At 52.9% G+C, this 24,949-nt stretch overlaps 1 protein-coding gene across 14 annotated transcripts; it reads right to left on the bottom strand.

The window, feature by feature from the left end:
* Positions 1-2,893: 2,893 nt before the first annotated feature.
* Positions 2,894-24,871, bottom strand: ABCG4 (ATP binding cassette subfamily G member 4). Of its 14 annotated transcripts, none has more exons than XM_034665939.1 (17): positions 24,709-24,871; positions 21,244-21,385; positions 16,092-16,278; positions 15,177-15,426; positions 11,159-11,276; positions 10,910-11,042; positions 10,735-10,785; positions 10,369-10,514; positions 9,079-9,202; positions 8,836-8,950; positions 8,514-8,656; positions 6,930-7,028; positions 6,538-6,706; positions 6,368-6,468; positions 5,099-5,257; positions 4,812-4,930; positions 2,894-4,659 (listed from the first exon to the last, which is right to left on the bottom strand). In XM_034665939.1, exons 4-17 carry the CDS (start codon positions 15,412-15,414, stop codon positions 4,434-4,436), a joined length of 1,941 nt encoding a protein of 646 aa, XP_034521830.1. In that variant the 5' UTR covers positions 15,415-15,426; positions 16,092-16,278; positions 21,244-21,385; positions 24,709-24,871; the 3' UTR covers positions 2,894-4,433. The 14 variants fall into 14 exon arrangements, with proteins under 14 accessions (XP_034521830.1, XP_034521832.1, XP_034521831.1 ...); XM_034665941.1 differs by having other exon boundaries at positions 21,296-21,385; XM_034665940.1 differs by having other exon boundaries at positions 21,244-21,382.
* Positions 24,872-24,949: the final 78 nt, after the last annotated feature.

The raw sequence follows: 24,949 nt of genomic DNA, 5'->3' as shown, positions 1-24,949 counted from the left end.
GCACAGTATCTGGAGAGCCTGCCCAAGTCGCTTGTCCAAGCCTTGGTTTTCTTCTCTGTGAAAGGAGGAAATGACAATACTCATCCTAGCAGCCTCATGGGGTTATTGTCAGAATCCAAAGAGGTTTCTTCGCAAATACATGAGCCACTCTATAGATGTTCTCTGTGCCTGAATGGGCCTTGCTGGCTCCAGAACGGCTCTTTGTCTCCTTTTGCTCCCAGGGGCACTTAGAGAAGTGTGAATTTATAAATGTTTTACTCTTTTAGGAGTATTTACATTTTGAAAGAGAAAGTAAAGAGGAAGAATCTTAAGAAAGACTACTTAATGGTGGGATTCTGTGCCCATGGACTTTAAAAAGCCATCTGCAGGTGTCAGAGAAAGAGTAGATCCTGGAATACCCCCTAAAGCTAGCTAGAGTTCCAGAAGCTACGAATCTGACTTCTTCCCACTACTACCCTGAAGCCTCCATGAGAAAGTCCACCTCCAGGCAGGTACCCCACCTGTAATAGATAGGACACTTCTCTAGCCCCGGGACTTAGCTCTGCACGTGGCACTAGTAGGGAGGATGCCAGTCCCCTCCTTCAGTTCCCAAGCTTCAGGATCAGGAAGGAAGAGGGTGAGACAGCGTGCTGTTTCTTGGGTCATCTTGCCACCATCCTTCAAGGACTTCTGGACAATTGCCTACTCCAAACCTTAGGCCACCAACCCATCTGCAGTCCCGGTGGCCAATGGCTCGGTCCTGCTAAGTGTACCGGGGGTGAGAGAAGAGAGGAAGAAAAAGAGAAAGCCGGGGTAAGCTCAGCAAGGTCTCTGCCATTCTCATCCTAGAGCTTTGGCTCCAGGGTCTTCTCTGCTTCTCACTGCCCTTCATGACCACTGACTACACCCCCCAGCATGGGCACAACCAGGGTCCGGTGAATTCTGAAGAGAGAGACGTGTATCCCTCGGCAAGAACATACCCATGTGAAAATTGGACAGCCACGTGCAGAAGAATGAAACTGGACCATTTCCTTACACCACACACAAAAATAAACTCAAAATGGATGAAAGACCTAAATGTGAGACAGGAATCCATCAAGATCCTAGAGGAGAACACAGGCAGCAACCTCTTTGGCTTCGACCGCAGCAACTTCTTGCTAGACACGTCTCCAAAGGCAAGGGAAACAAAGGCAAGAATGAACTATTGGGACTTCATCAAGATAAAAAGCTTTTGCACAGCCAAGGAAACAGTTGACAAAACCAAAAGACAACCAACAGAATGGGAGAAGATATTTGCAAATGGCATATTGGATAAATGGCTAGTATCCAAGATTTATAAAGAACTTATCAAACTCAACACCCAAAGAACAAATAATCCAATCAAGAAATGGGCAGAAGACATGAACAGACGTTTCTCAAAGAGGACATCCAAATGGCCAACAGACACATGAAAAAATGCTCAATATCACTAGGCATCAGGGAAACACAAATCAAAACCACAGTGCAAATACTGCCTCATGCTGGTCAGACTGGCTAAAATTAACAAGTCAGGAAACAAGAGATGTTGGCGAGGGTACAGAGAACGGGGAACCCTCTTACGCTGTTGGTGGGAATGCAAGTTGGTGCAGCCACTCTGGAAGAGTACGGAGATTCCTCAAAAAGTTTAAAAGAGAGCTACCCTACAATCCAGCAATTGCACTACTGGGTATTTACCCCAAAGATACAACTGCAGTGATCCTAAGGGGCACCTGCACCCCAGTGTTTATAGCAGCAGTGTCCACAATAGACAGACTATGGAAAGAGCCCAGATGTCCACTGATAGATGAATGGATAAAGAAGATGTGGTATATATCTACAATGGAATATTATGCAGCTACCAAAAAGAATGAGCTCTTGCCATTTTCAATGACGTGGATGGAACTAGACTGTATTACGCTAAGTGAAATAAGTCAATCAGAGAAAGACAATTATTATATGATCTCACTGATATGTGGAATTTAAGAAACAAAACAGAGGATCATAGGGAAGAGAGGAAAAAATGAAACAAGACGAAACCAGAGAGGGAGACAAACCATAAGAGACTCTTAATCATAGGAAACAAACTGAGGGTTGCTGGAGGGGAGGGTGGTGGGGGGATGGGGTAACTGGGGGATGGACATTAAGGAGGGCATGTGATGTAACAAGCACTGGGTGTTATACAAGACTGACGAGGGGCACCTGGGTGGCTCAGTCGGTTAAGTGTCTGCCTTTGGCTCAGGTCGTGATCCCAGGGTCCAGGGATCCTGCTTCTCCCTCTCCCTCTACTGCTCCCCCTCTCTTGCTCTGTCAAATAAATAAACAAAATCTTTAAAAAAAACACAAAAAACTGATGAATCACAGGCCTGTACCTCTGAAACCAATAATATGTTAATTGAATTTAAATAAAAAATGTTTAAAAATAAATATTTAAATAAATAGCAATAAAAAAGAACATACCCATGCAACAGACCCAGCGCAGCCACACACGGCTTGCAGATCCATCCTAGACAGCATCGTCGGCCAACGCCAAGAATGAGGAGTCTGGAGGCAGAAGACCCGGTTCCCAGACCTGGTTTCACCCCCATTAGCTAAGGGTCCTTGGGCAAGTTACTTAACCCACGTCAGTTTTCTCATCTGCAAAACGGGTTGTCCTAAGGGATAATGCAGAGCGGGCACGGGACGCCTTTGAGATCATGAGCATGAAGCATTTGCAACATATAAAGCACAATACAGGTATTTCATAGGACGCACATGCGCTCGCTTGACGTGTACTAGCTTACCAACCCCTGCCACAAACTCTCTAGAGCTCACAGACTTCTCCCAAGTGCTCTGAAGACCCGCCACAGGCCACGGGACCAGGCGCCCCAGCCAGACACATTTATACACTGCGTACCATATAAATATAGGTTTTATTAATAATGGGTGAAGTCCCAAATACAACTGGCATCTCTGGGCGACGAGGAGAATCCGTGGCAGGGTAAGAGAAGGAAGAGTGGTGTGTGCACAGGAAGAAGCATCGGGGGAGAGCCCTGGGGGAAGGGGAAATCAGAAGTGGCGTGAGCCTGGACCCACCACGGAAGCCAGACGTGCTCTGTGTCTGTCGCTCTGGTGCCCAGGGCCCACCTTGGCTGATGGGAAGGTGGGAAGGGTGTGGAAAGACCCAGACAGGAGTTTGAATGAGCAGCAAGCAGCTGGGGAAGGGGCAGGGGAGTGAGAACGCCAGCTTGACACACAAAAGAAGGGCCACGGGGTGGCAGTGGCCAAGGCCAACGTACGCCCATGCTTGTGCTTGTGTTGGCTCCTGAGCTCTGGGGAGCTAGTGCCCTGTGCCACCCTGACTGGGAGGGGAAAGAAGACTCGGGGGTAGACACCTGCAGATCCTAGGTCCCAGGACACCCTGGGTGGCACCAGCCTCATCCATGCAAAGTGGCATCCCCAGAGGAGGTGGCACTGCCCTTCCTGCAGCGCCGTCACTGCCGCCACCACCACACAACCATCACTCCTCCTCGGAGCCAGAGGGGACAGTGTGGTGTGTCGGGCTGAGATTGCCTGTTCGCATGTATGTGCCTGTAACTCTGGAGAGGGTAGGGAGTGTTGCAGGACCGGGCAGGAGAAGCAAGAAAGGAGGCTTGGTCTTCTCCTACTCACGCCCCTGAATAAAGTGCATTCTCCAGTTCCAGTGGCAGGTGGGAGAGAAACAGACATTATTGCAGAGGTGCCACCAAACCCTACCCCCACCAAAGGGGACAGGGAAGGGGACGGGGCATCCCAGGGCCCCAGGCCTCTCCAATCCCCAGGATTGGGAGGGATGACCCAGACAGAAAACCCAGCTTCTGTTCCAGCAGATTGTCCAAATCAGCCAAGTCTGGGGGTGGGGAGAAGGTGAGGAGGAGGAAGAGACTTCCAGAGCCTTCCCTGCTCCATTCCAGTGTCCAAATGGGACTTCCAGGGGACCTCACCAGGGCCCAGCCCTGGAACCCAAACCTTAGAACAGCCCAGTTTACAAACACTTGTGTGGTGGGGACCCCCAGAGGGGGCCACTTTGGTCAGTTGTAAATGGGGGCCTGGAGAACCTGGGGCTCCCAGGCAGACAACAGAGGAGGGTGCCGAGGGCAGGAAGGGGGGTGGCAGCCTCCTAGTGGTCTTTGCATGCAGATGTTGGAGAGAGTAGGGAGGGAGCTATAAACTGCATCAACTGGGGAAGACTTCTGGGCATGGTGGGGAGGGCTGGAGCCCCCACGGCCACGGCCACGGCCACGGCCATGGCTGGGAGCACAGCCCAGCAGCCAACCTGTGGAGGCGCTGAAAGAGGGGAAGGCGGCTGCACCAGCAACCGGTGCCAAAGTCTACAAGGTTAAAACAGTCCCAGAGGGCTGGGGCTGAGGGCTTCCGCTGCGGGGGCTGGGGCGCAGGCCAGGGCAAGGCCAGGGCAAGCTCTATCTCTCCGACTTGACCCGGTAACGGAGCACAAGGTATGCCAGCAGTCGCAAGGCCAGGAAGAAGATGCCCAAGACCAGGAAGTCCAGGTAGAGCTTGGCATCCTCCACATCCAGCGCTCGGAGGATACTCTGCGGATTCTGGAAAGGGCAGTGCTCCTCCAAGCAGGTCAGATCTCCTCGATCCATGCCATAGATGGTCAGAATCACACCCTCAAAGCCATACCTGTGCACGCGGGGACATCAGAGCAGGATACAGAGCATAGGGTCACTGTTCCCTGGGCAAACTGCCAGGGCCCAGCTGCAACTCTCTCCTCCCTGGGGCCTGGGCTCCTGCAGGGAGGAGCAGGGACAGACGGTGAGGACAGCGGCTCTGACCTGACATAGGAGAGGTAGGAGCTCCATTGCAGGTAAGTGGGGATGGTCTTGAAGCTGACAAAGAAACCGGAGAACAAGAGGACAGGGATGGCGGTAACTGGGCCCACAAAGGTGGCCACCTGGAGGGGAGGGAAGGGGACCGGGCCATCACAGGAGTGACCGGGACAGACCCAGGAATGGGGTGGCCCACAGTTTCCCACAGATCTGTTCCACTCCTGATATCAGCCCCAGCTTCCTCCCACCAGACCCCATCCCCTCTCCGGATCCCCAGGGGTCAGCCCTCCCACCTGGAGGGAATTGGAGGCAGCTCCAATCAGCAGCCCCAAGGACTGGGCCACCAAGGCTGTGGCAGTGGCCAGGGCGGAGAAGAGGAGGAAGCGGCTGGTTTCGGCTGGCTGGCCGGTCATCCAGTACATGATACTGCAGTACACCACCGGGCACACCACCTGGGGAGCAGGCACGGGCCTGAGCAGGGGGCGTGAGCCAGGGCCACAGTGGCTGAGACCCTCCCTGCCGCCTGGGCAGGAGCCCCTGGAACAGCTCTGCCTAGAGTGTCTGTGCTGAGTCCTGCTGCCCCAAGCTCTGTGTGTGCTGCCCCCCCAGGCTGACAAGTGTCCCGCTTCCTGGCTGGATGACCTTCATTCATGCTCCAGTGTCACCATTTCCACTGGGCCCCTTCTGATCAGTTCAGGCATGGTGATGTCTCCATATCTGAGCGCCTAAACTGGCCAGATTATTCTTTATATGTTGATTAATTAACTCTACGTGTGAACACGTGTTGTCCCCCTCTGAGCTACCAACTCCTGGGGCCAGCGTCCAAGCCCAGCGCAGACAGTCGTGCAGGCTGTTCCCTGTACTAGGTGCCCAAGCAAGAGGCCACCAGAGGCCGAGGTCCAGCTGCACTCTTCTCACGAAGCCACGCGCTGAGGCGCGGGGCAGCATCCACCCTGAGGACAGGGCAGCTTTTCTCATTCGCACACAGCTGCCCTACAGCTTATTGGTGGCCCCAGAGCTTGGAAGAGGAGACTAGTGACAATAAAACCAACCCAAACTTGCTACCACTTACTGGGCACTTGAGTACATGCCAAGCACTAGTCTAAGTCCTTTACGTGTATTAACGTATTGACTTCTCACAAGCAATCCCCAGGTGGAAGCTCTCATCATTGCCCTTGATAGAGGGGGATGTGGATGCAGAGAGAGACAGGAGGCTTCTCCACGTCTCTCAGCTGCCAAGTACCAGTACGGCCCCAGCGCCTGCGCGAGCTACCCTCTACTGCCACAGACAAGATTTACAGGGTCATTCGTAGCGTTATTATTTTCATCACTGTCTGTTTGTCATCGGTTGTTCCCCCAAGAACGTCAGTTCCCCAAGGTCAAGATCACATCTGTCTCATTCATTGCCGGATCCCCATGCAGGCACAGAGCCTGGTGCACAATAGGCACTCCCCACCTATTTGCTAAGTGCAGAAAAGGAGTAGAAAGGAATGGCAGGAGACGAGGTTGAAGGAGGCAAGCAAGGGTGGAAGAAGACAGACAGGAAGGAGGAAGGCATTTACCTGAAAGGGCACATCGGCCATGGTCTTGGCCAGGTAGTATGCTTTGAGGCTGTACCAGTAATTGAGATGCTCCCTCATGAAGACCGCCATCTCTAAGGGGACTGAGGACACACGCAGGTGAGGCGCAGCTGACACCCCGCCCCCGCCGCTCCCCCCCCAGCTCAGCTCACAGGTGAGCACGGTTGGCATAAGGGCAGCAAACATGAGGAATAGCATGGAGAAGAAGAGGCAGCCGGTGTTGTTGAAGACCTTGATGGCATCGTTACCGATGTGCAGGTAAAGGAGACCAATGAGCACACCGATGACCACGTGGGACACAAATCGCAGGTGGGTCAGGACCTGAGTGAGGAAAGGGGAAGGGCCACAGGCCAGGGATGGGCAGAGCACACTGGGGTAGGAACTCAGAGCCGCCCTCACAGACATATAGACCCACGGGTGCCTTGGGAGACTGCTGGCTAGCGGGGGGGGGGGGGAGGGCTTTCCCATCCCCAGCTGCTGAGATCTTATGCCCCCCAAAAGCCAAGCCTGTAGCAGCCTGCTCTCCCCCAACTTGATGCCTCACCGTGTCCCTGAGGATGGACAAGAAGGTCCTCTTGAAGAGGATGCAGAACTGTGTGAGGGTGCTGGTGGCAAAGGTGTGGCTTTCAATGGGATCCACTTCCTGGGGAGAGGACATTGGATCAGGCTAGCCTACCCCACCCACCCACTGCACACCCAGCTCAGTGATGGGAAAACCCTGGAGCCCTTCCTCAGGGCGGGAGTCCTCCAGTCCCTCTCGTGCTGATAGGAAACTCTCCACCACTGAGGTGTGTGCCTAGAAGCTGGCCTCAGGGTCACGAGCTAGAGAGAGATTCGCAGAGAGACACGAGGAGCAAGTAAAAACTTGAGAGAGAGGAGAGAGCACATGTCGAGGACACTGTGGGGGCTAAGAGACCAGTCACTCCTCTTCTTGTCTTTACTCCATCAAGAAACACTTACCCCAAGGGCACAGTACCTTGAAGCCACCAGTGACACAATCATATTTAACAACCATCATACTGACCGCGTCCACTACAACTAGCCCTCCTGGTTTTTGAAGCTGGCATCCAGCTTGTCAGTTCAGATGCACGAATGAACGCGAGAGGTCACATGGCCCCCAGGCACGGCTGGACCAACCAAGGGACCTGGAGGAACTTACTGGGCACTTGAGTGCATGCCAAGCACTAGTCTAAGTCCTTTACGTGTATTAACATATTGACTTCTCACAAGCAATCCTCAGGTGAAGGCTCTCATCATTCACTAGCTTACAAGTGGCTCATCAGCATTACCCTAAACACATAATCACCACATGGACCGGATGAATCTCAAACATAAAGAATAAGGATCTTTTTCAGGTCCCAAGTCTCTTGAGATGGAAAAGACCTCTGGGGGCCAGACGAAAAAGCGCCAGAGAACCTGCTGGCATGACGTCAGGTGTCTCCGGTCAACGACATCCACCTTCTCAAGAGTCCCCTGCCCCAAATTTTGGCCTTAAAAACCCTCACTTGCGAGCCACTGGGGAGTTGGGGCTTCTGAAGATTAGCTCCCCATTCCCCCAGGTGGGCCCTACACCACTAACTCACCTATGTTCCTTCACTGCACAGGCCCGCTGTGCGTTTGTATTGGCTTGCTGCACGAGCTCTCCTTCCATTCAGTGATGTTTTCAAGGGTTATAGTATCTCATTTAGGGAAGAGAACCAGGACCCAATGAACACCAGCTGTACCAGCTACGGTGCAAAGAGATTTATGTGATGATCTCATTAGTCCTCCCAATAACCCTAGAGCTAAGTGTCATTGCCTCTGGGCTGGAGATGACAGCAAGACACATGGGCCACGAGGCAAGAGACACAGCTTTGGGTTTGCTTACCAGGTAGCACCGTGCTGGCACTGAGGACAACGTGCTACAGATGCTTAGTAAGAATTTGCTGAACACACAAAAGAACAGAGGTTGAGCAAGTGCCCAAGGTCACACAACTGTTCATAGTAGATCTATTCCAAGTTCTGAGTTCTTCCTAGTCCCTAATGGTTTTGATGCCTCTGGTTGGACAGCCTCTTTGGCAGGGCCATCGTCCAGGGTCCATCTGCCCTCCCCCACTTTTCCCTCTCTGCCCTCTCCACCCATACTCACCTGAGGGCAAGGGTGGCAGGAGGTGGGGACCTCGTTCTTCTCAGGGCTGCTCTTCTTCTCGGCCATGGCACAGAGCCCATTCTGCACAGCCCTGAACAGCATGGGGTTCAGGTCTCCATACTCTCCAGAGGCCACCTCAATGACTGGGAGACATGGAGGGGAGTGCTTGGCTAAGATCTCTCCTTGGTTTCCAAGGGCAAGCCAGCCCTTCCATGGGTGTGTGGGGAAGGCAGGGGACAGTGAGACCTCCCCCAAGGAGGCCCAGGTGCATGACCCAATCCCCCAGATTTGGCCCAGGACCACAGCCCAGGCCCCCACTCACTGAAGTCAGCCGGGTTGTGGTAGGTGGGGCAGTGTAAGCCAAGCCCCTTCAGGTAGGGGATCAGGTTGGTGACCACGCCCTTGAAGATGCACTGACCTTGGCTTAGGATGTAGAGCTGAGGCAGAAAGGGAAGGGTGAGGAGAACACAGCCAGTGGACTAGGCGGGCCCCTCTAGCACCTCTCCTGACGCCCTTCCCTCTCCCCACTGCAGGCCAGGCCCCTGTGAGGCCCAGAGCCACTCACCTTGTCAAACATCTCAAAGAGCTTGGCACTGGGCTGGTGGATGGTGCAGATGATTGTACGGCCCCCCTGGGCCAGGGACTTCATGAGGGACACCACTTGGAAACAGGAGGCGCTGTCCAGACCACTGTCCAGAGAGAGGCCACGGGGGGGGGGGGGGGGGGGGGGCACAGCCAAGAAAAGGNTACTTGGGGTGGGGCAGGTGTATGGAGGGGATGGAGCTGGCAGGAAGGGAGTCCCTCTGGCCACCCTGACAGCCTGTCCAGACTAGATGATGCAGGCCTTTGGAGGCACCAAGAAGCCCAGAGCGCCATTCAGTTTAACAAGCAAATATCGAGCAAGCACCTGTTGAGTGGCCGGCACTGGGACTACCATGATGGATACCTAAGACATAGACTCTGGTCTGGAGGGAGAGAGAGAGAGAAGCGCACAGATCACTCGAGATGATGTGGAACGTGCTGTAGAAACATGAGGTGACAAAGGGGGTGAGGCTTCAGATCTGCTGCCCAGGGGTTGGAGGGAAGTCAGAGAAGTTTCCTGAGTGCGTGTGGAAGAAGGAGTTGAGCTGGCTGAAGGCAGAAGGGCAGGCGTGGTAGCAAAGGGCATTCCAGACAGAAGACACAACATGTGCAAAGCTCAGAGGCATGAAACACATGGCCGGCCCAGGGAATTATAAGCAATTCGGTGTTATTAGAGCATAAAATACAAGACAGCATGAAGCAAGATGTGAGGCTGGGGAAGTAGGTTCAGACGGGATCCTCATAAGTCCTCTGACTTTCTTCTGAGGGCAAATGGGAATCGCTGTGTGTTTTTAAGCGGGGGAGTGAGTATTGCCAGACTTGTCTTTTAGAAAGCTCTCCCTGGCTGCGATTTGGAGGGAGGACTGGCTGGGAGCGACTGAAGACAAGGGGGTAGGAGTCTGTGGCAGAAATGCAGGCAAGAGTTGATGAGGTCCAGAACTTAAGCCCAGGCACTAGGGATGGGGGTGGGGCGAATCTGAGAGACAGAGAAAGAAAGTAGAATCAGCAGGATTTGGTGATGGATGGGCTGTAGGGAAGAAAAGGAGAGGGAGGCGTCCCTCAAGGAGGACATAGGATTTCTGCCTGCGTGAAGGATGGGGCTGCTACGGCGACAGGACTGGCAGGAATGGATGAGGAGTAAGCCCTTCTCTTGGCCCCGGGAGGCTGCTGCGCACGGACTCTGGTCTCCAGCAGTACAGCGGGATGCAGCCTCCCGCCCTGGCTCAGGGCCGAGGCAGGGAGCATCCTGGTGGGAGAGGAAGGGGAGAACTACCTGGTGGGCTCGTCAAAGAACATGACAGGCGGGTTGTTGACCAGTTCCAGGGCGATGGCCAGGCGCTTCCTCTGCCCACCGGAAAGCAGAGCTGTCCTCGTGTGGGAGCAGGACATCAGGCCAAGTGCTGTCAGGATCTCCGTCACCTGGCCCAGCCCCCCCACCCACCCCAGGTCAGCTTCAGAATCTCCGCTCCTTCCCACCCCCACGCCACCCCAATTTAAAGAAGCACTCCCTTAAGTCCGCTTGGCCTCCAGTGTCCCAGCCTTGGCTTCCAGTCTCCCACCCCCCACATCAGGGCTCTAGAACTCTCCACCACAAAAAGGGCAGCGGTCCTGTTCTCACCCTTTTCTCCTCCCCACTCACCAGTTCCTTCTTCACCTCTTGCTTCTCACTCAACTTCAAGTTAGCAGAGACCTAAGGCCCAGAGAGTAGGCAGGTCAGATACGTGTGGGAGGAGGGCCCTGCCTTGACCCCTTAGCCAACACAGAGGATGGGGACGGCGGGGTCTGGGAGAGGGAGCCAGCCAGCCAGCCCTCACCATCATGGCTTCCAACACCGTGAGGTGTGGCAGTAGCATGTCATCCTGCATGATGTAACAGGACATCTTGCGGAAGGTCCTCAGCTCCCGCGGCCTCCCATTGACCAGGATTTGCCCCTTCATTCCAGACTCCCTGCAAGCACATTGGTTTTGGATGGGGGTCAAGGCCACTTCAGAACACCTTCTGTGCTCCCCAGGGGATCCTCCTTCCTGGCTCCTGCACCCATTCCACCCTGGCCTCATCCTCACCTGTACCCTGCCAAGATGTTCATGAAGGTGGACTTGCCGGCCCCGGAGGGGCCCATGATGCCAATCAGCTCCCGGCGGCAGAATTTACCCGACAGGCACTTGAGGAGGGTCTTATAACCTGCGGCGAGGGAGGTAGGAACTGTGAAGAGGGTTACAGTGAACAGAGGCACCCGAAACTCTGAGGTGTGGCCCTGGCTATTAGTGAACGAGGCCGTTCCCTCCTCAGGGGGGATTGATGAGGATGAAGAAACAACCTTCCGAGTGGCCACAATATCACACCCTCTCCTCCTGTTCCCCTAGAAGGGTCAACTCCCAACGTGCAAGTACCAGAGGCAAGCACACTCCGCCGTAGGCCATGAGAAAACCTCCGCCCCTCACGGATGGGCATGGAGAGGGGCTATAGCGTGTAGACGACCTTGCCCCCCTCTACAAACACCGTAGTCACTCTCGCTCCCTCCAGGAAGACTTTGCCGACCATCAGCCCGAGAGCGGGCTAGATGTCCTCTGTGCTCTCACAGCACCTGCATATGCCGGGACGTTTGCTCTTAGATGTGCCTGTGCCTCGCCCCTGCCCCCCAGCCTGTGAGTCTGTGAGCTGCCCGGGGGCAGAGTCTGTGTCCTACTCATCTGTGACCGCGGCAGACTGTCCGCATGTACTAGATGCTCACAACGTGTTCTAGGAGTACGTGTTCTCAGAACTTTCGCCTCATTCTGAAAAAGCCTTCTTCGTGCTCTGTTGGCCCGTGAGCCTTGTCTCCGCAGCCCCCACCATGGCCCAGCAAAATCTCGTGATTCATTCACTCCTCACGAGGCAGCATACGCATTAAGAGCACTGATTTGGAGTCAGGTGGATCGAGGTTGAAATTCTGGCTCCACACTTACCAGCTGTGGGACCTCAGGCAAGTTGCTTAGCCTCTCTGAGCTCCAGGTCCCTCACGTATAAAATGGGCGGTTAATACCTATTTCATAGGGTTGTTATAAAGATGCAATGAGATAATATACGTAAAGCATATGACACAGTGCTTGGCACATAGAGTACACTTAAAAAGCGACATTTTATTATTAATTCTGTTTGATAAATGCTTACTGATGTTTACTACATTCCAAGCTCTGTACCAGACACTGGACAAAAAAAGGAAGAAGACACATTTCCTGCGTTCAAGAAAGTCATAGTCTAGATTTCAAAAGATGGAAAACATCTATGGATCTGAGGAGAGATAAAATAAGGGTTATAACAGAATGTACAATGAGAATGCAGAAAATGGAATTGAGGAGGGTGGAGGGGAAGGGAAAAATCAGGAATGGCTTCAAGGAGGAAGTGGCATTTGAGCAAAGTCTTAAAGGATGAGCAGCATTCAAAAATGGAGAGGAAAGTCAGAGGCTCTCCAGGCCTTGGGAGGAAGAGCTCTGCTACATGAGAGCACATACATAACACAAGCCAGGAAGCAGAGGTCAGAGACCTCACGGAGTCACCTGGGGAAACAAGGTGGTAGAGAGGAAGGAGGGAGCCCACCAGGCAAGCCTTGCCTGCTATGTTTGCAGACCTGCCTCAGTAAGGCAGAAACGCCAAGGCCCTGCTGGAGATTTTGCTCACTACCACCCTCCACCCCCCCCAGAGCTCAGTTTCCTCTCCCCTCTACCTCCTTAGCAGAGACAGTGAAGGGATGTGATCTTTCGCCCTCCCTCCACAGCACCCAGCTGTCCCTCTGGACACATCCATTCAGAAGGAGGCTCAGCTGCTGTCCACTGTGGGGTCCCCATCACACCAACTGCCCAGAGAGTGCTTCAGAGTTTACAAACTCATTACTTCCCTTGCTGCTGTAGCAACATGGATGAGCCAACCGGGGCCCAGAGACATCCAGTGACTCACCCAAGGTCACACAACAAGTTCTTTCCTGGGAGAGGGGAAGTCATAGGTTCCATCCCTCTGCCTCAGGGGCGATCACCATCAATCAGAAAGACGTGTGGTTGTGTACTCCAGCAAACACCTTTCAGAGCCACTCACGGGAAGTGATTTCTTTTGTAGGGGAGGAAACAAGCGACAATGAACCTTCCCCTCATTTAATCCCAGCCAAGCACCAGATTGAACAGTGATGCCTAATACAAATATCATCTTACACTTGCCTCTCACCAAGCATTTTCACAGATAACGTCTCGGCTAAGCTTCACAACAGGACTGTGCGGAGACAATTCTTATCGTCCCTGTTTACAGATGAAGAAAGTGAGTCCAAGGAAGGATAAGCAAATGGCCCAAGGTCATCCAGCAGACAGGAGGCTGGGAACCCAGTCTTTGAACTCCTGCTGTTCCACAGCTGCTCATCACGGGAGGGACCGGCCAGCCCTTCCAGATAAAAACACACTGGAGTTCTGGTCCTGCCTCTGTCGGTAGCTCTCTCGCAATTTTGTCAAGTCACTTAATATTTGAGGACCTCCATTTCCTCATCTATAAAATAAGGACAGTAATATTTCCTCCCAAGGCATAATAGGGTTATTGTGAATATTAAGTGAGATATTTAATAGTAACTAATGGGAAAGTGTTTTGAAAAACAAGAAACATCATATATAATTAGAAGAGACCAGTGGCAAGTCCTTACCTGGGCAAGGCAGACACCACCCTCTCTCCACAGCCCTCGTTCTTCCTCTCTGCCTACCTCTAATGTCTTTCTTGTCCTCCAGACAAGGGGAGAGGGACTCCAGTGAAAAGACAAGTCAAAGAGAGGAGGACAGAGGGCAAAGAAAGGGGCAAGGGACAGAAGAGACAACAAAATGGACAGTAGAGAGCCTGGGGCTGGCAAGCTCAAGGGAGGAAGCACCTGGTCAGGGGTGTCAGTCTGGCTGGTGGTTTGAAGGAGCCAGTCCATCTAGCTACATTTCTTTCTTATCCTCACGTCTCCTTAAAACTGAGGAAAAACAGGACTATAGGAATAATGGCCACCTCTTCATTTGCCCAGAGCTGGTCTCAGGACCCAGAGGCTGCTCTGGGACAGGGCACCCAGAAGGGGGCCCAGAGGCCTCAGTTTCCTTTGGCTCAGGCCCTGTGACCTTTTGCTCCCTTGTGAGAGTGAGGGTGGGGAATGCAGAGACAGCTTATGCTCAGCCCTGCTCGGAAGCACCCCAAACTTATTTCTTAAATCTCAGAGAACAATGTCCCAGCTCCACCCCTGACCCACACCCAGCTCTGGGAAACACACACACACACACACACACACACACACACACACACACACACAAAACACAAAACCATCAGCTTCTTTATTCCCAGCTCAAATTGCCCAGGGCAGGCAGGGGCAAGGATACCAGAGGCTGGTGAAGGTTCCAAGGAACTCAGAGCCCCAGACCTTACCCACCTGCACTGATGAGAGAAAAGAGGAGGAGATGGGAATGCTGTACCAGGGAAGTTAAGAAAGAAAGAACAACACACAGAGAGCTGGCAAATCTGGCTTCTGGTCTCAGCTCTGCGACTCATTAGCTGTGTGGCACTGGTCAAGTGACTCAACTTCCCTGGGCCTCAGTTTCCTTATTAGTAACATGGGGATGTCACTTATCCTGCTAAACCTTCACCCTCCCTGCCTCGGAGGACTTCAGCAAGAATGAAGTAAGATGACAGGAATGAGAATATCTTTCAAGATCAGCAGTGTTCTATAGGTACGAGGATACTGCTCACCACTGCGGAGGGCTGCAACACAGCCCCAGACTTGCCCATACCAGGCCTCAAAGGCAGGAATTCTACCTAAAATAAAGGCAAACTGGTCCTGGACCACTTAAGGACCAGAGGTTAAAATGTCATCTTAGAGGAGAAAAGCTTCAATAGCCAGTTGAACCTAGTGTCCCACCGTGCTCACAGGTGTGGGGGGAGCACAGACACAGGTCAGCTGTGTGCATAGTCGGTGGTGGGTTGAGATTTCAGTACTCACAGAGCCCACTGGGGCAGCACTTGGCAAACAGGGGACACCCAGACCTCCTGCTAAGAAGCAACTCCTGGGGGGCTCCACAGCTCCCCGTCAGGCTGCTCCCTTACCCCGTTTGCGCCAGCAGGGCCCCTCCCGCACGGAATAGGACAGCTCCACGAACTCGATGTCCACCGCTGAGCGCTTCGGTAGGTGGGAGAAGCGTTGGGCTTCGGTGATGTGGTTCTCCACCTTCTTCAGGTGCGTGGTCAGCATCGGGGGCTCCGCCCCGTCCTCCAGCGCCACAGCCATGGCCACGGCCCCGGGTCCTAGTCCACAGCCCACGGCCTCCAGCGCCTTCTCCGCCATCGCGCCGCCGGCCTGCAGGGAGCCGGCCTGCTCAGTTCGGGGCAGACCCCCAAGCCCTGGCTCCAAGCTCCCTTGCTTTCTAACGCTCCCCCACCCCCACTCCCCGCCTCCTTCTCAGGGCAGATCCGCTACTGGGAGCACCCCACTTCCCACCGCCAGAGCATCTGCCCTCTCCTGCCCCCCACTCCCCACGTAGCTACGCTCGGTCTCGACCTCTTCCCGGTCCAGGCAGCCCCAGCTCCAGCCTGGCCCCAGCCTGGCCCCAGCCCGGCCCCTAAAAGCCCTCACCCACTCCCCCCTCCCCGTGGCGGCTCTAATCTCCTTACCCCGCAGGCCAGCAGCCCCTGGGGACTGGAAGGTTGGGGGGGCGGGGAGGAGGACAGGGGCGGCCGGCCGCGGCTGCCCGCTAGGAGGTCAGGGTAGCCGGGTGCGCGCAAGGCGGACTGGGGGAAGGCGGAGGAAGAGGAGGCTCTGGGCCTCCCCCTGCATCCCCCTCCCCATCCCCAGGCGTGTCGCCTGGCCGGCCCCTCCCGCCGGCGCCCCTGCGCCCGCGCGTCCGGGACTCTCCCCAAAGGCGGGCACACCGCCGGAACTCAAGACCACCGCCCCCCACCGCCGCCGCCAACTAGCCCCCCGTGGCGGGTTCCCCCCTCCTTATCTCCCGCATGCCTAGTCACCTTGACGCGCCCCCGGGCCGGTGCGGACGGAGAAGCTTAGCGCTGCCAGGGGCCGAGGATGCAGACTCCGGGCCCTCCTTACCTGCCTCCGGCTGCGGCACCCGCGGCCCGGCTCCCGGTCCCGGCGGCGCGGGCCGGGGCGGGGCCGGGGCGGGGCGGGAGACTGGGGAGGGCCCGGGCCTCAGGTCTGCGGAGAGATGACAACGATGGGGAGGGGCGATGGGGGCGCGCCCCAACTCGGCCGCGTACAGCCGGTTCCCAGAGCCCGGTGCTGGTCGCTGTGTCCTCCCGAGCCCGCCGGGCGACTGCGCTCTCCTCTAAGCTACCGCTTGCAGGTCCCGCTGTTCTTAAAGGGCCCGCGTCGCCCCGCAGCCGGCGGGGGGCGAGCACCGCGAAAGGGACAGCCGTGCCGGCGACGCGGGGCCAGAGCGGGCGCAGGTGTGGACCCAGGACTGGGGGGTTGGCGGCGAAGGGCCGATTTGAAGACTGTGAGGACAGGAGAGCTGAAGTCTCTCTCACAGGGGACAGGTCCCTGGATTACAGACTAGACGGTGATGGTGTGCGTCTAGGGGGTGGGGGTGGGCATTGGGGTGCAGATGCCATCCCTCTCAAGGGATTGTGAAGCTGTCAGACTGTCTGCACTACTCCCCCATCAGTTTCCCTCAGTTCTGGCCCTTGAGCTCAGGCTTCCTCCAGGGATTCCCCCAAACTAGATAAAAAGGCTTTGAAAGCTGGAGTCTTGGGATAGCCTCCTCCCCTTTCCCCACCCCATTCCGCACCTTCCCTAACTAGTTAAGAAGGGAAGGCGGGTGGACCCTTTGGGAGAGCTTGCAAACAGCCCGAGGTGACGGTGGTACTTAGAACTCAGCCTACTCCGACTACAGAAGTCCTTACTCTCCCAGGCAAGTGCAGGCCTTTAAGACAAGCACACGCCTGATGCTGGAGGCAGAGACGGGCCAGGGCATGCACCGGGCTCACAGACACTGCTGTGGACACCTTCTAGTACACATGTCATTCTCTCCCTCAGCCCACAAGCCTTCAAACGCCAGTCCCCAGAACACTCTGGGGCTTTCCCCTGCTTTGCTCCTTTCTCATGCTCCTCTTGGCCCCCACCTGCCCTGGCCTCAGTCTTCTAGGGGTAAGTAGGTTAGCCAGTGGGAACACGTGGCCTGAGCTTTTAAGTTCCCACCTGTCACAGAGCAAAGACAGATGGGAGGGGAGGCTGCTGGTGCTGCTGCCACCTCCTTACTGCAGCGGTTGGAGGTTACTAGCAGTCAAACCTCTCCCCGGCTCCTCAGCCCCTCCTCCACCTCTCCACGGCCCGGAGACTGGCGGCCCCTGCAGGACATCTCCAGTCTCCACCCTGCAACTGTAAGACTTAGCGGATTTAGCGTCCAACCCTCCCCACCTTCCCCTCCTCCCACGCCCCTCATCACCACCATCCCTCAGGACCAAAGTCCTCACTCTCGATGGACCCTCCATTCTCCAGGTTAACCTCCAGTGCTCCTGTAGAGACTCCCCGTCCACAATCGCGTTTACTGAGCGATCATTATGGACCTGGCATTGCCTGATTTAATTCTCACCATGCCCTTATGAGGCAAGCATTCCAACCTCTCTTTAGAGATAGAGAAACAGAGGCATAAGGGAGTTGGTTAAGCAATGTGCCCAGGAGTACCCTTCTACTCAGCAGCAGAGCAGGGCTTGAACCCTGAAGTCTTCGCTTTACCCCTCCTGCTCTGGGGCCTCTCAGAGCCCTATCCCCAAATGGACTGTCTCCCTCCATTTTCTGGACAGGCTCTTCCATTCTTCCAAGACAACCACCACATCTTAATGACACTCCTCTCCTTTCCCTGGCATAAAACTTGCCAAGTCTCAGGAAATTTTCTTCCCCTTTCTTAAGAACACCCCATCCCCTTTTCCCCAAGACAGGCTTCCCCACCTTCAGAGACCAACATTTCCAAGAATTTGATTGGCTTTCCATACTGTGGGATTCACACTTCATGACCCAGCGCAGTGGTCCTCAGTCTTGGCTGTGATAAGCGCATCACTTGGGGGAATTTCAAAAGACATCTAGATAATACTCCAAACCAGTTAGTCCTGATCTCTAAGGTGGGACTTAGGTGTTAGAGTTTTCAAAAGCTCCCCAGCTGATCCCACTGGGTAGGAAGTCAAGCTCCACTACCTGCCTGAGCCTTCCATTGCCCGGGTTGGAACACCTGCCACATACCCATGAAAGTCCTCTCTCTTCCCTAGAATAGGCCTTCCCATTCTCTAGGACACCCTCTTTCCACTTTGTGAGCACATCTTCCTTGTCCTGAATCTGAATTCGGAGATCTGCGTTCTGACCTTGATGCTTTTACCCATTCCATGCTCTTAAGTAAATTTCTCCACCTCTCTGAGCCTCATCCATGAAAGAGACACGATAAAAATCCTGCAGATCAGCCTTGAAATGTTCTTATGAGGTTCAAGGATCCAAGAGTTTAGTGCTTATTCTCAAGAATAGATCATACATCCTTACTCTCCAGGCCAGACTTACCGTGGTTCATTTTATTTCCCCTAGAAGAATCTCCCATTTCCTTGGCAAAGGAGGGGAAACTACATTTATTGAATGCCTGCCATGTGCTAGGTACCTGGAGTAGAGATATCATCTCTGGGAAAAGAGCAAGGCCTGTATCTTTCTCCCCTGAATTCCTAGAACTTGGACCCAGAAGATACGCTCAATAACTCAGTAGCTACCCGCTGACTGGATGGTCTAACCGGTCCTCATGACAATTCTATGAGGACAGTATTAGCCTCCCATGACTCAGGCAAGGAAACTGATGCTCAGAAATGTTAGGTATGAGTTCACACAACTAACATAATGGCTCCAGGAATCCAAATCCAAGACTTAGTGATTCAAAACCATGACGTTATCTACTATGTCAACCTTCCTCATTCTCTAATATTTCATCTTCTCATTTTATAAAGCAGATCCATCTCTACTCCTATGAACAGACCTCTTCTCATTCTTGGATATAAAACCTTTCCAGTCTTCTAAAGGTCCACTAGGACAGCCTCCCTATTCTAGGAGATCCTCCCACCACATACCCCCAGATCGGACCTTTGATTCCCTAGAACAGACACACCTTTAATTCCTAGAAGAGACCTCATAACTCAAGAGTGGTGGTTCTCAAACTTTAGCACAAGTCAGAATCATCTGGAGGGCTTGTTAAAACAAATTGTTAGCTCTACTCTCAGATTTTCTGATTCAGATCTGGGGTGGGGCCAGAAAATTTGCATCTCTAATAGGTCCGTAGGTGATGCTGATGTTGCTAGTCTGGGGACCACACTTTGAGAACCATTGCTCAATAGAACCTTCCTCCCTCAGTCTAGACCTCACCATCCCCAGAACCACCCCGCTATCTCCTACCATGGACTCTCTTTCCCTCAGATGGACCCTACCTCTCTTCCTCAAATAGTCCTCCTCCATTCTCTGAGATTGATCTTTTCCTTTCTCTAGGACCTCCTCAATTCCCACCCCAGCCCTCCCTTCCCAAGATAAGAGCCTCCACCCTGGGCAGGTTCCCTAGACCCAGACAGGTAAGGGTTGATGATAATTGGCTTACAAGGAGCAAGGCAGAAGCAGAAAATTCCTGTCTCATCTTAAGTGCCAGGAGTTAATCTAGCAGACAGGCTGCTCTGTGCAGGGATTTATGGGGGAAGCAGCTAGTAAGGAGCTTTGTGGACCTATGGGAAAAGGAGGGTAGCAGAGCCAGGAAGGAACTGAACTGGGGACTCTGGAACTACCTCAGTTCTGTTTCCAACATCCCAGGCCCCTCATCCACGTGCCTCCCTTGCCCACCATGCTAGCCTCTCACCTTTGGAAAGAATAATTTTAAAGTGTATTTGTCAACAGACCCTCTGCTGGCCACTGGGGGAAACGCAGCACAGGACTGGGAATGAGGGGTCCATAAGAAGCGAAGCTGATGGAGCTGTCCCCAGCCCAAGTCCAGGCCCTGAAGGGGTAGCTACTAGGCGGAGCCCTTGCTGTTGTTTTCTAAAAGATCTTCATTCTTTTAAAATTATAAAAATACAAGATATATACCGAAATTAAGCACGTTGAAGTGCATTTTTAAAGTGTAATTGGTACCTCTCCATCTCTCATGCTATGTAGTTGCCATCGCCTTTTGCTACGAAGACAATGCGGGGATCTCCAAAGCTGCCAAATGTCAAAGTTCTCTACCCAAGATTCTCTTTCTCCTTCAGACCCCTCACATCTTCCCCCTCCCAGTCTCAGCTTGTCGTCTTCCTTCCCCTGAACTTGAACGCCCTCCACACCCCTGGGCAGTGTCCTTTGCACGGAATCAGCGTCAGAGCAGGGGTCTGCTCAGTGTCTCTCTGGGGCCTCTTCCCCCTTGAGTCGGGCCCACTCCACCAGGGTGGGGGCAGAAAGGCCCCTGAGGGTAGATGTTTCCCTTGAACCCTTCCACAACAGTGACTTGTCTTCACTCGGCAGCCTACTTCTTTCAGACATACCGTGGACTCTGAATAGCTCTATTTAAAAATGTCCCCTGGGCGCCTGGGTAGCACAGTTGTTAAGCATCTGCCTTCGCCTCAGGGAGTGATCCTGGTGTTGTGGAATCGAGTCCCACATCGGGCTCCTCCACTGGGAGCCTATTTCTTCCTCTCCCACTCCCCTGCTGTGTTCCCTCTCTCGCTGGCTGTCTCTCTGTCACATAAATAAATAAATAATCTTTTAAAAAAATAAAATAAAAATGTCCCCTTTCTGGGATTCCCGGGGGGTTCAGTCAGTTAAGCGAAACACTCTTGATTTCGGCTCAGGTCAAGATCTCAGGGTCGTGGGATTGAGCCCCGCGCTGAGCGAGGAGTCTGCTTGGGATTCTCCCTCTCCCTCTGCCTCTCCCCCTCCTCCCACTTAAAAAAATGTCCTCTTTCTGACCACAAGCTTTCCCTTCTGCTTCCTAATCTTCAGAAGCTTATTGGAACCTCCAATGCTTTGTGGGGGGTTTTTTTGGGGGGGGGTTGTTTTTAAGTAAGCTCTGTGTCCAACGTGGGGCTTGAACTCATGACCCCGAGATGGAAAGTCACTGGCTCCACCAAGCGAGCCAGCCAGACGCCCTGGAACCTCCAGTGCTTTGATTCTAAACACTACCTTCTAGTTCCGAGGGCCTCCCTCTCCAGTCTTCTCCGGCTGCTTTAATTACCCTGCTCCTTGGCCGATGCAATCCACATCCTGGCTGGGGGTGAGCCCCGCGGTCTGTCTTCTGCATTTGCTCCAGGGGTGCCAGCATCTGCTACAAAAAAGCGTCTGGCTGTAGTGAAGTTGCCACTGCCTGATCTTGGTCTTCAACCTCAGCTGTGTCATCAGGTGATCTAACCCACTCCTCTATCTATTAAAGGCAATTCTAAAACTTGACGATTCTTATAAATCTCCTCAAAACCATAATTCCTACTTTCTCAAGGAAAGACAGACAACCAGACATGCAGGCCCTCTCACCCCTCCCATCCATCTCTCCTTCCCTCCACTCAGAATGAAGGGGTGTCTCCATTCCTTTCCCCAGTTTCATCTATCTACTTGTCCTCTATATTCCTTACCCAGTCAAGACATTCAACCTATTCAGCATGAAATGAAAAGTTTTCACAGTCCCCATCAACCTTCCCTCTCAGCCTCAACTCCTGCTGTTGAACAAGAAATGGGTATGCTCCTTATCCCCAAAGTGCACTGTGGGATTCCTGGTCTTGAGCAAAACTCATTCATTCATTTACCATTCATTACATGTATATTTGATAGGTCATAATCTTACAGAAGTGACTTTATTCCCCATGACCATTCTTCCCTCTCCTCATTTTGGGGAATCATTTTTCTTCTATATTCACTCAGCTCTTCTCTGAGATTTCGGACTTGCTCCAGGTAAGAGAAAAGCAGCATTAGCTTCCACACTCCTGGGCCACCTGCCTTCTCTCCTGACCTCCCCCCACTCCTAGAGAAGAGTAAGGCGGGTTGTCTCCTTAATCTTCAGGCACCATGATGTCTGACTCATGGGCTGATTCTGGATGAAACCCTAAGGCAATCAAATTAGTATTGTCACCCTCCTGCTGAGGCCAGAATCCCCTCCCCCTGGAGAACTGGAATCACACAGTAGCAGGCCAGAATCTCTTCTGCTGCCCCCATGATCCAGAGCATGGGATCTGGTGTGGGCATTGCTAAGACGACTGGTAGGGAAGGCCCTTTATAGAGGGCGTCGGCTTGACTCTCAAGGCACTGCTCAACAGAGGGAAGCACAGCATAGGTATTGCTGGATTCCTCGAGGGGCAGCCTGAGCCACTGCTTAAACACCCACGAAACAAGGGCACACACACACACACACACACACACAGAAAGGAAGAAAAAAATTGAGACCAGAATTTGATCATTATGGTATACAGCTGACCCTTGAACAACACGACTTTGAGCTGTATGGGTTCAACTGTAATCGGATTTTTAAAATACAGAACAGTACTGTAAATGTATTTTTTCTTATGATTTTCTTAAAACATTTTGTTTTTGCTAGCTTTATTGTAGGAAGACACAGTATACAATACATATGACATACAAAACGTGTTAATTGACTGCTTCTGTTCTCGGTGAAGCTTCTGGTCACCAGTTAAGTTTTAGGGGAGTCAAAAGTTACACATGAATTTCCAATTCCGTGGGGAGTCAGCACCCCTACCTGCATTGTTCAAGGGTCAACTGTACATTTGTAAATCGATTTGATGTCTTTATATATGCTTCATGGTTTAATTTTTTTTTTTTTGGTTGTTTTTTAAAGATTTATTTGTCAGAGAGAGCACAAGCAGGGGGAGCAGCAGGCAGAGGGAAAAGCAGGCTTCTTGCCGAGCAAGGAACCCGATCCGGGGCTTGATTCCAGGAATCTTGGATCATGACCTGAGCCAAAGGCACTTAACTGAGCCACCCAGGTGCCCCTTCATTTTGAATTATATATGGAAAATGGGGCACCACCATGTATCCAAGGTTTGGAGCCTTTATTTTTAAAGATTTTATTATTTTTAAGTAATCTCTACACCCAACGTCGGGCTTGAACTTAGAACCCTGAGACCAAGAGTCACAAGCTCTGTGGGCGGAGCCAGCCAGCCGTCTCAGTTTGGAGTCTGTAAAGTCTTCATCTGGTCTTGGTTAGGAGGAAGGTCTTTCATGACTTGTTTTTGGGGTCTGCCTCTGGCCCTGTTCTATTCAACTTTTTTTAACCCACCTCTTGAGGACAGGTGTCAAGTCTAACCAGACAAAATTCACTAAGGACAAACATGAGGGCCTGCTGTTAAGTCCTAGGTAACCACTGTGTATGTCTGAAGTGAAGGTCTGGGCAATAACAAAATATGTAAAGACATGGGTTCTAGAAGGCAGAGGATGGTGTAACCACCAAAACACAGGCCCAGAGGAGATTGGGGGGGGAGCCCCAAATTACATGACACAAGGAGGTATAGAAGAAACTGAGGACCTTAACCCAAAGAAGCCTCAGTTGTCTTCAACTCGCGGAAGGCGTGCTGGGTGAAGCGGGTTACACTTGTTCAGTGGAGGACAGGGTGTGGGTGGCAAAGTCAGTCAGTACAGGACCCTGGAAAAGTGAGCCTGGAAACCCAGTGATTTTGCTGGTGCCAACTTTTCATCCACATTTCCACTCTCCTCCACACCGCCCTTCCTTCAAGTGCTCCTCCTAGACTGAAAGCTCTCATTATTTCTTGCCTGAGTTTTTGCAGCAGCCGCGTAACTCACCCTTCCAATGTGTATTCCCCATCACTAGCAGAATCACCAGCCGAAAACCTCCCATGGTCCTTCTGGGTGGCCTGGCCTGCCTTGCTGGTCTCGTCTCTTCCCCATGGCTTCCTGCCCTCTGTGCTGCAGACCATGGAGTACTCCTTCAGCTTTACACACCTAGTTTCCTCTACATGAAGTAACTCGTCCACACCTTTGTACACGGTAGCTCTAAGCACTTCCTCAATGACGCCTGTCCTGATCCCCCGCCCAAGTAATACTGCCACCTCCTTTTTGGAGCCTCCTCAATGAACCCCGCTCGGCTTCTGTCGCTCCACTTCTTTAGGTCTTTGCTTGCCTCTGTACCGCAAGTCTCTTCAGGGCAGGTCCTGGGTTTTATTCATCTTTTATCTTTAGCACCTGCCACGGTCCCTGGACTATATAGGAGGAACTCAGTAAATGGCTGATAGAATTAACAAAGAGATTTTTCTTTCCTAAATTCTTCCTGCAAAGGCACACAGTTTTTGTGAGAATTAAATATGGTCCTTTGTGGGCAGCTTTCTGTCCAGCTAGGACCCCTGAGAATATATCCTTGAACTCTCCAGAGTGGAAGTGACCCTAAGAATGGACACAGGGTGCTGAGAAGTGGCTAGACAGGCCAAAATAAATGGTTCTTATTTCAGAGGGTTTCAACCTCGTTGAGACTCTAGTGAAAAACAGACCCTTTCCCCAGGAAAACACACATTGACAATTTTCTAACTTGGTCCCTAAACCTAGAGTACCTGCCATCCCCTAGGGCGTCCAAATCCACCTTCACCCCCCACCCCCAAGCCTTCCTTCCCAGTCCCACAGGTAAAGAACCCCTACCCCAGAGGCACTGGATATCTAAGCAGGACTCAGAGGGGGTGGCTGTGGCCAGGTGTTCTCCCTTCCTGATGAGCCCCGCACGCGTGCATTCTAGAGCGCTACTTCTGCCCACTCACGGGACCTCCATGGAGACCGTAGATGCTCCGAGAAGAAGTGGAGAAGTTTCACCAAGCGGGTGGAGGGAGGGGAACAAGAGGAAAGTTAAAAAATGAACCTCAGTCACTAGAACAAGCCTAACTAT

Source organism: Ailuropoda melanoleuca, chromosome 8 (assembly GCF_002007445.2).
Source record: "Ailuropoda melanoleuca isolate Jingjing chromosome 8, ASM200744v2, whole genome shotgun sequence".
Lineage (NCBI taxonomy): Eukaryota > Metazoa > Chordata > Mammalia > Carnivora > Ursidae > Ailuropoda > Ailuropoda melanoleuca.
The sequence above is the reverse complement of the archived record's forward strand: the minus strand, read 5'-3'. Positions and strand labels throughout refer to the sequence as shown.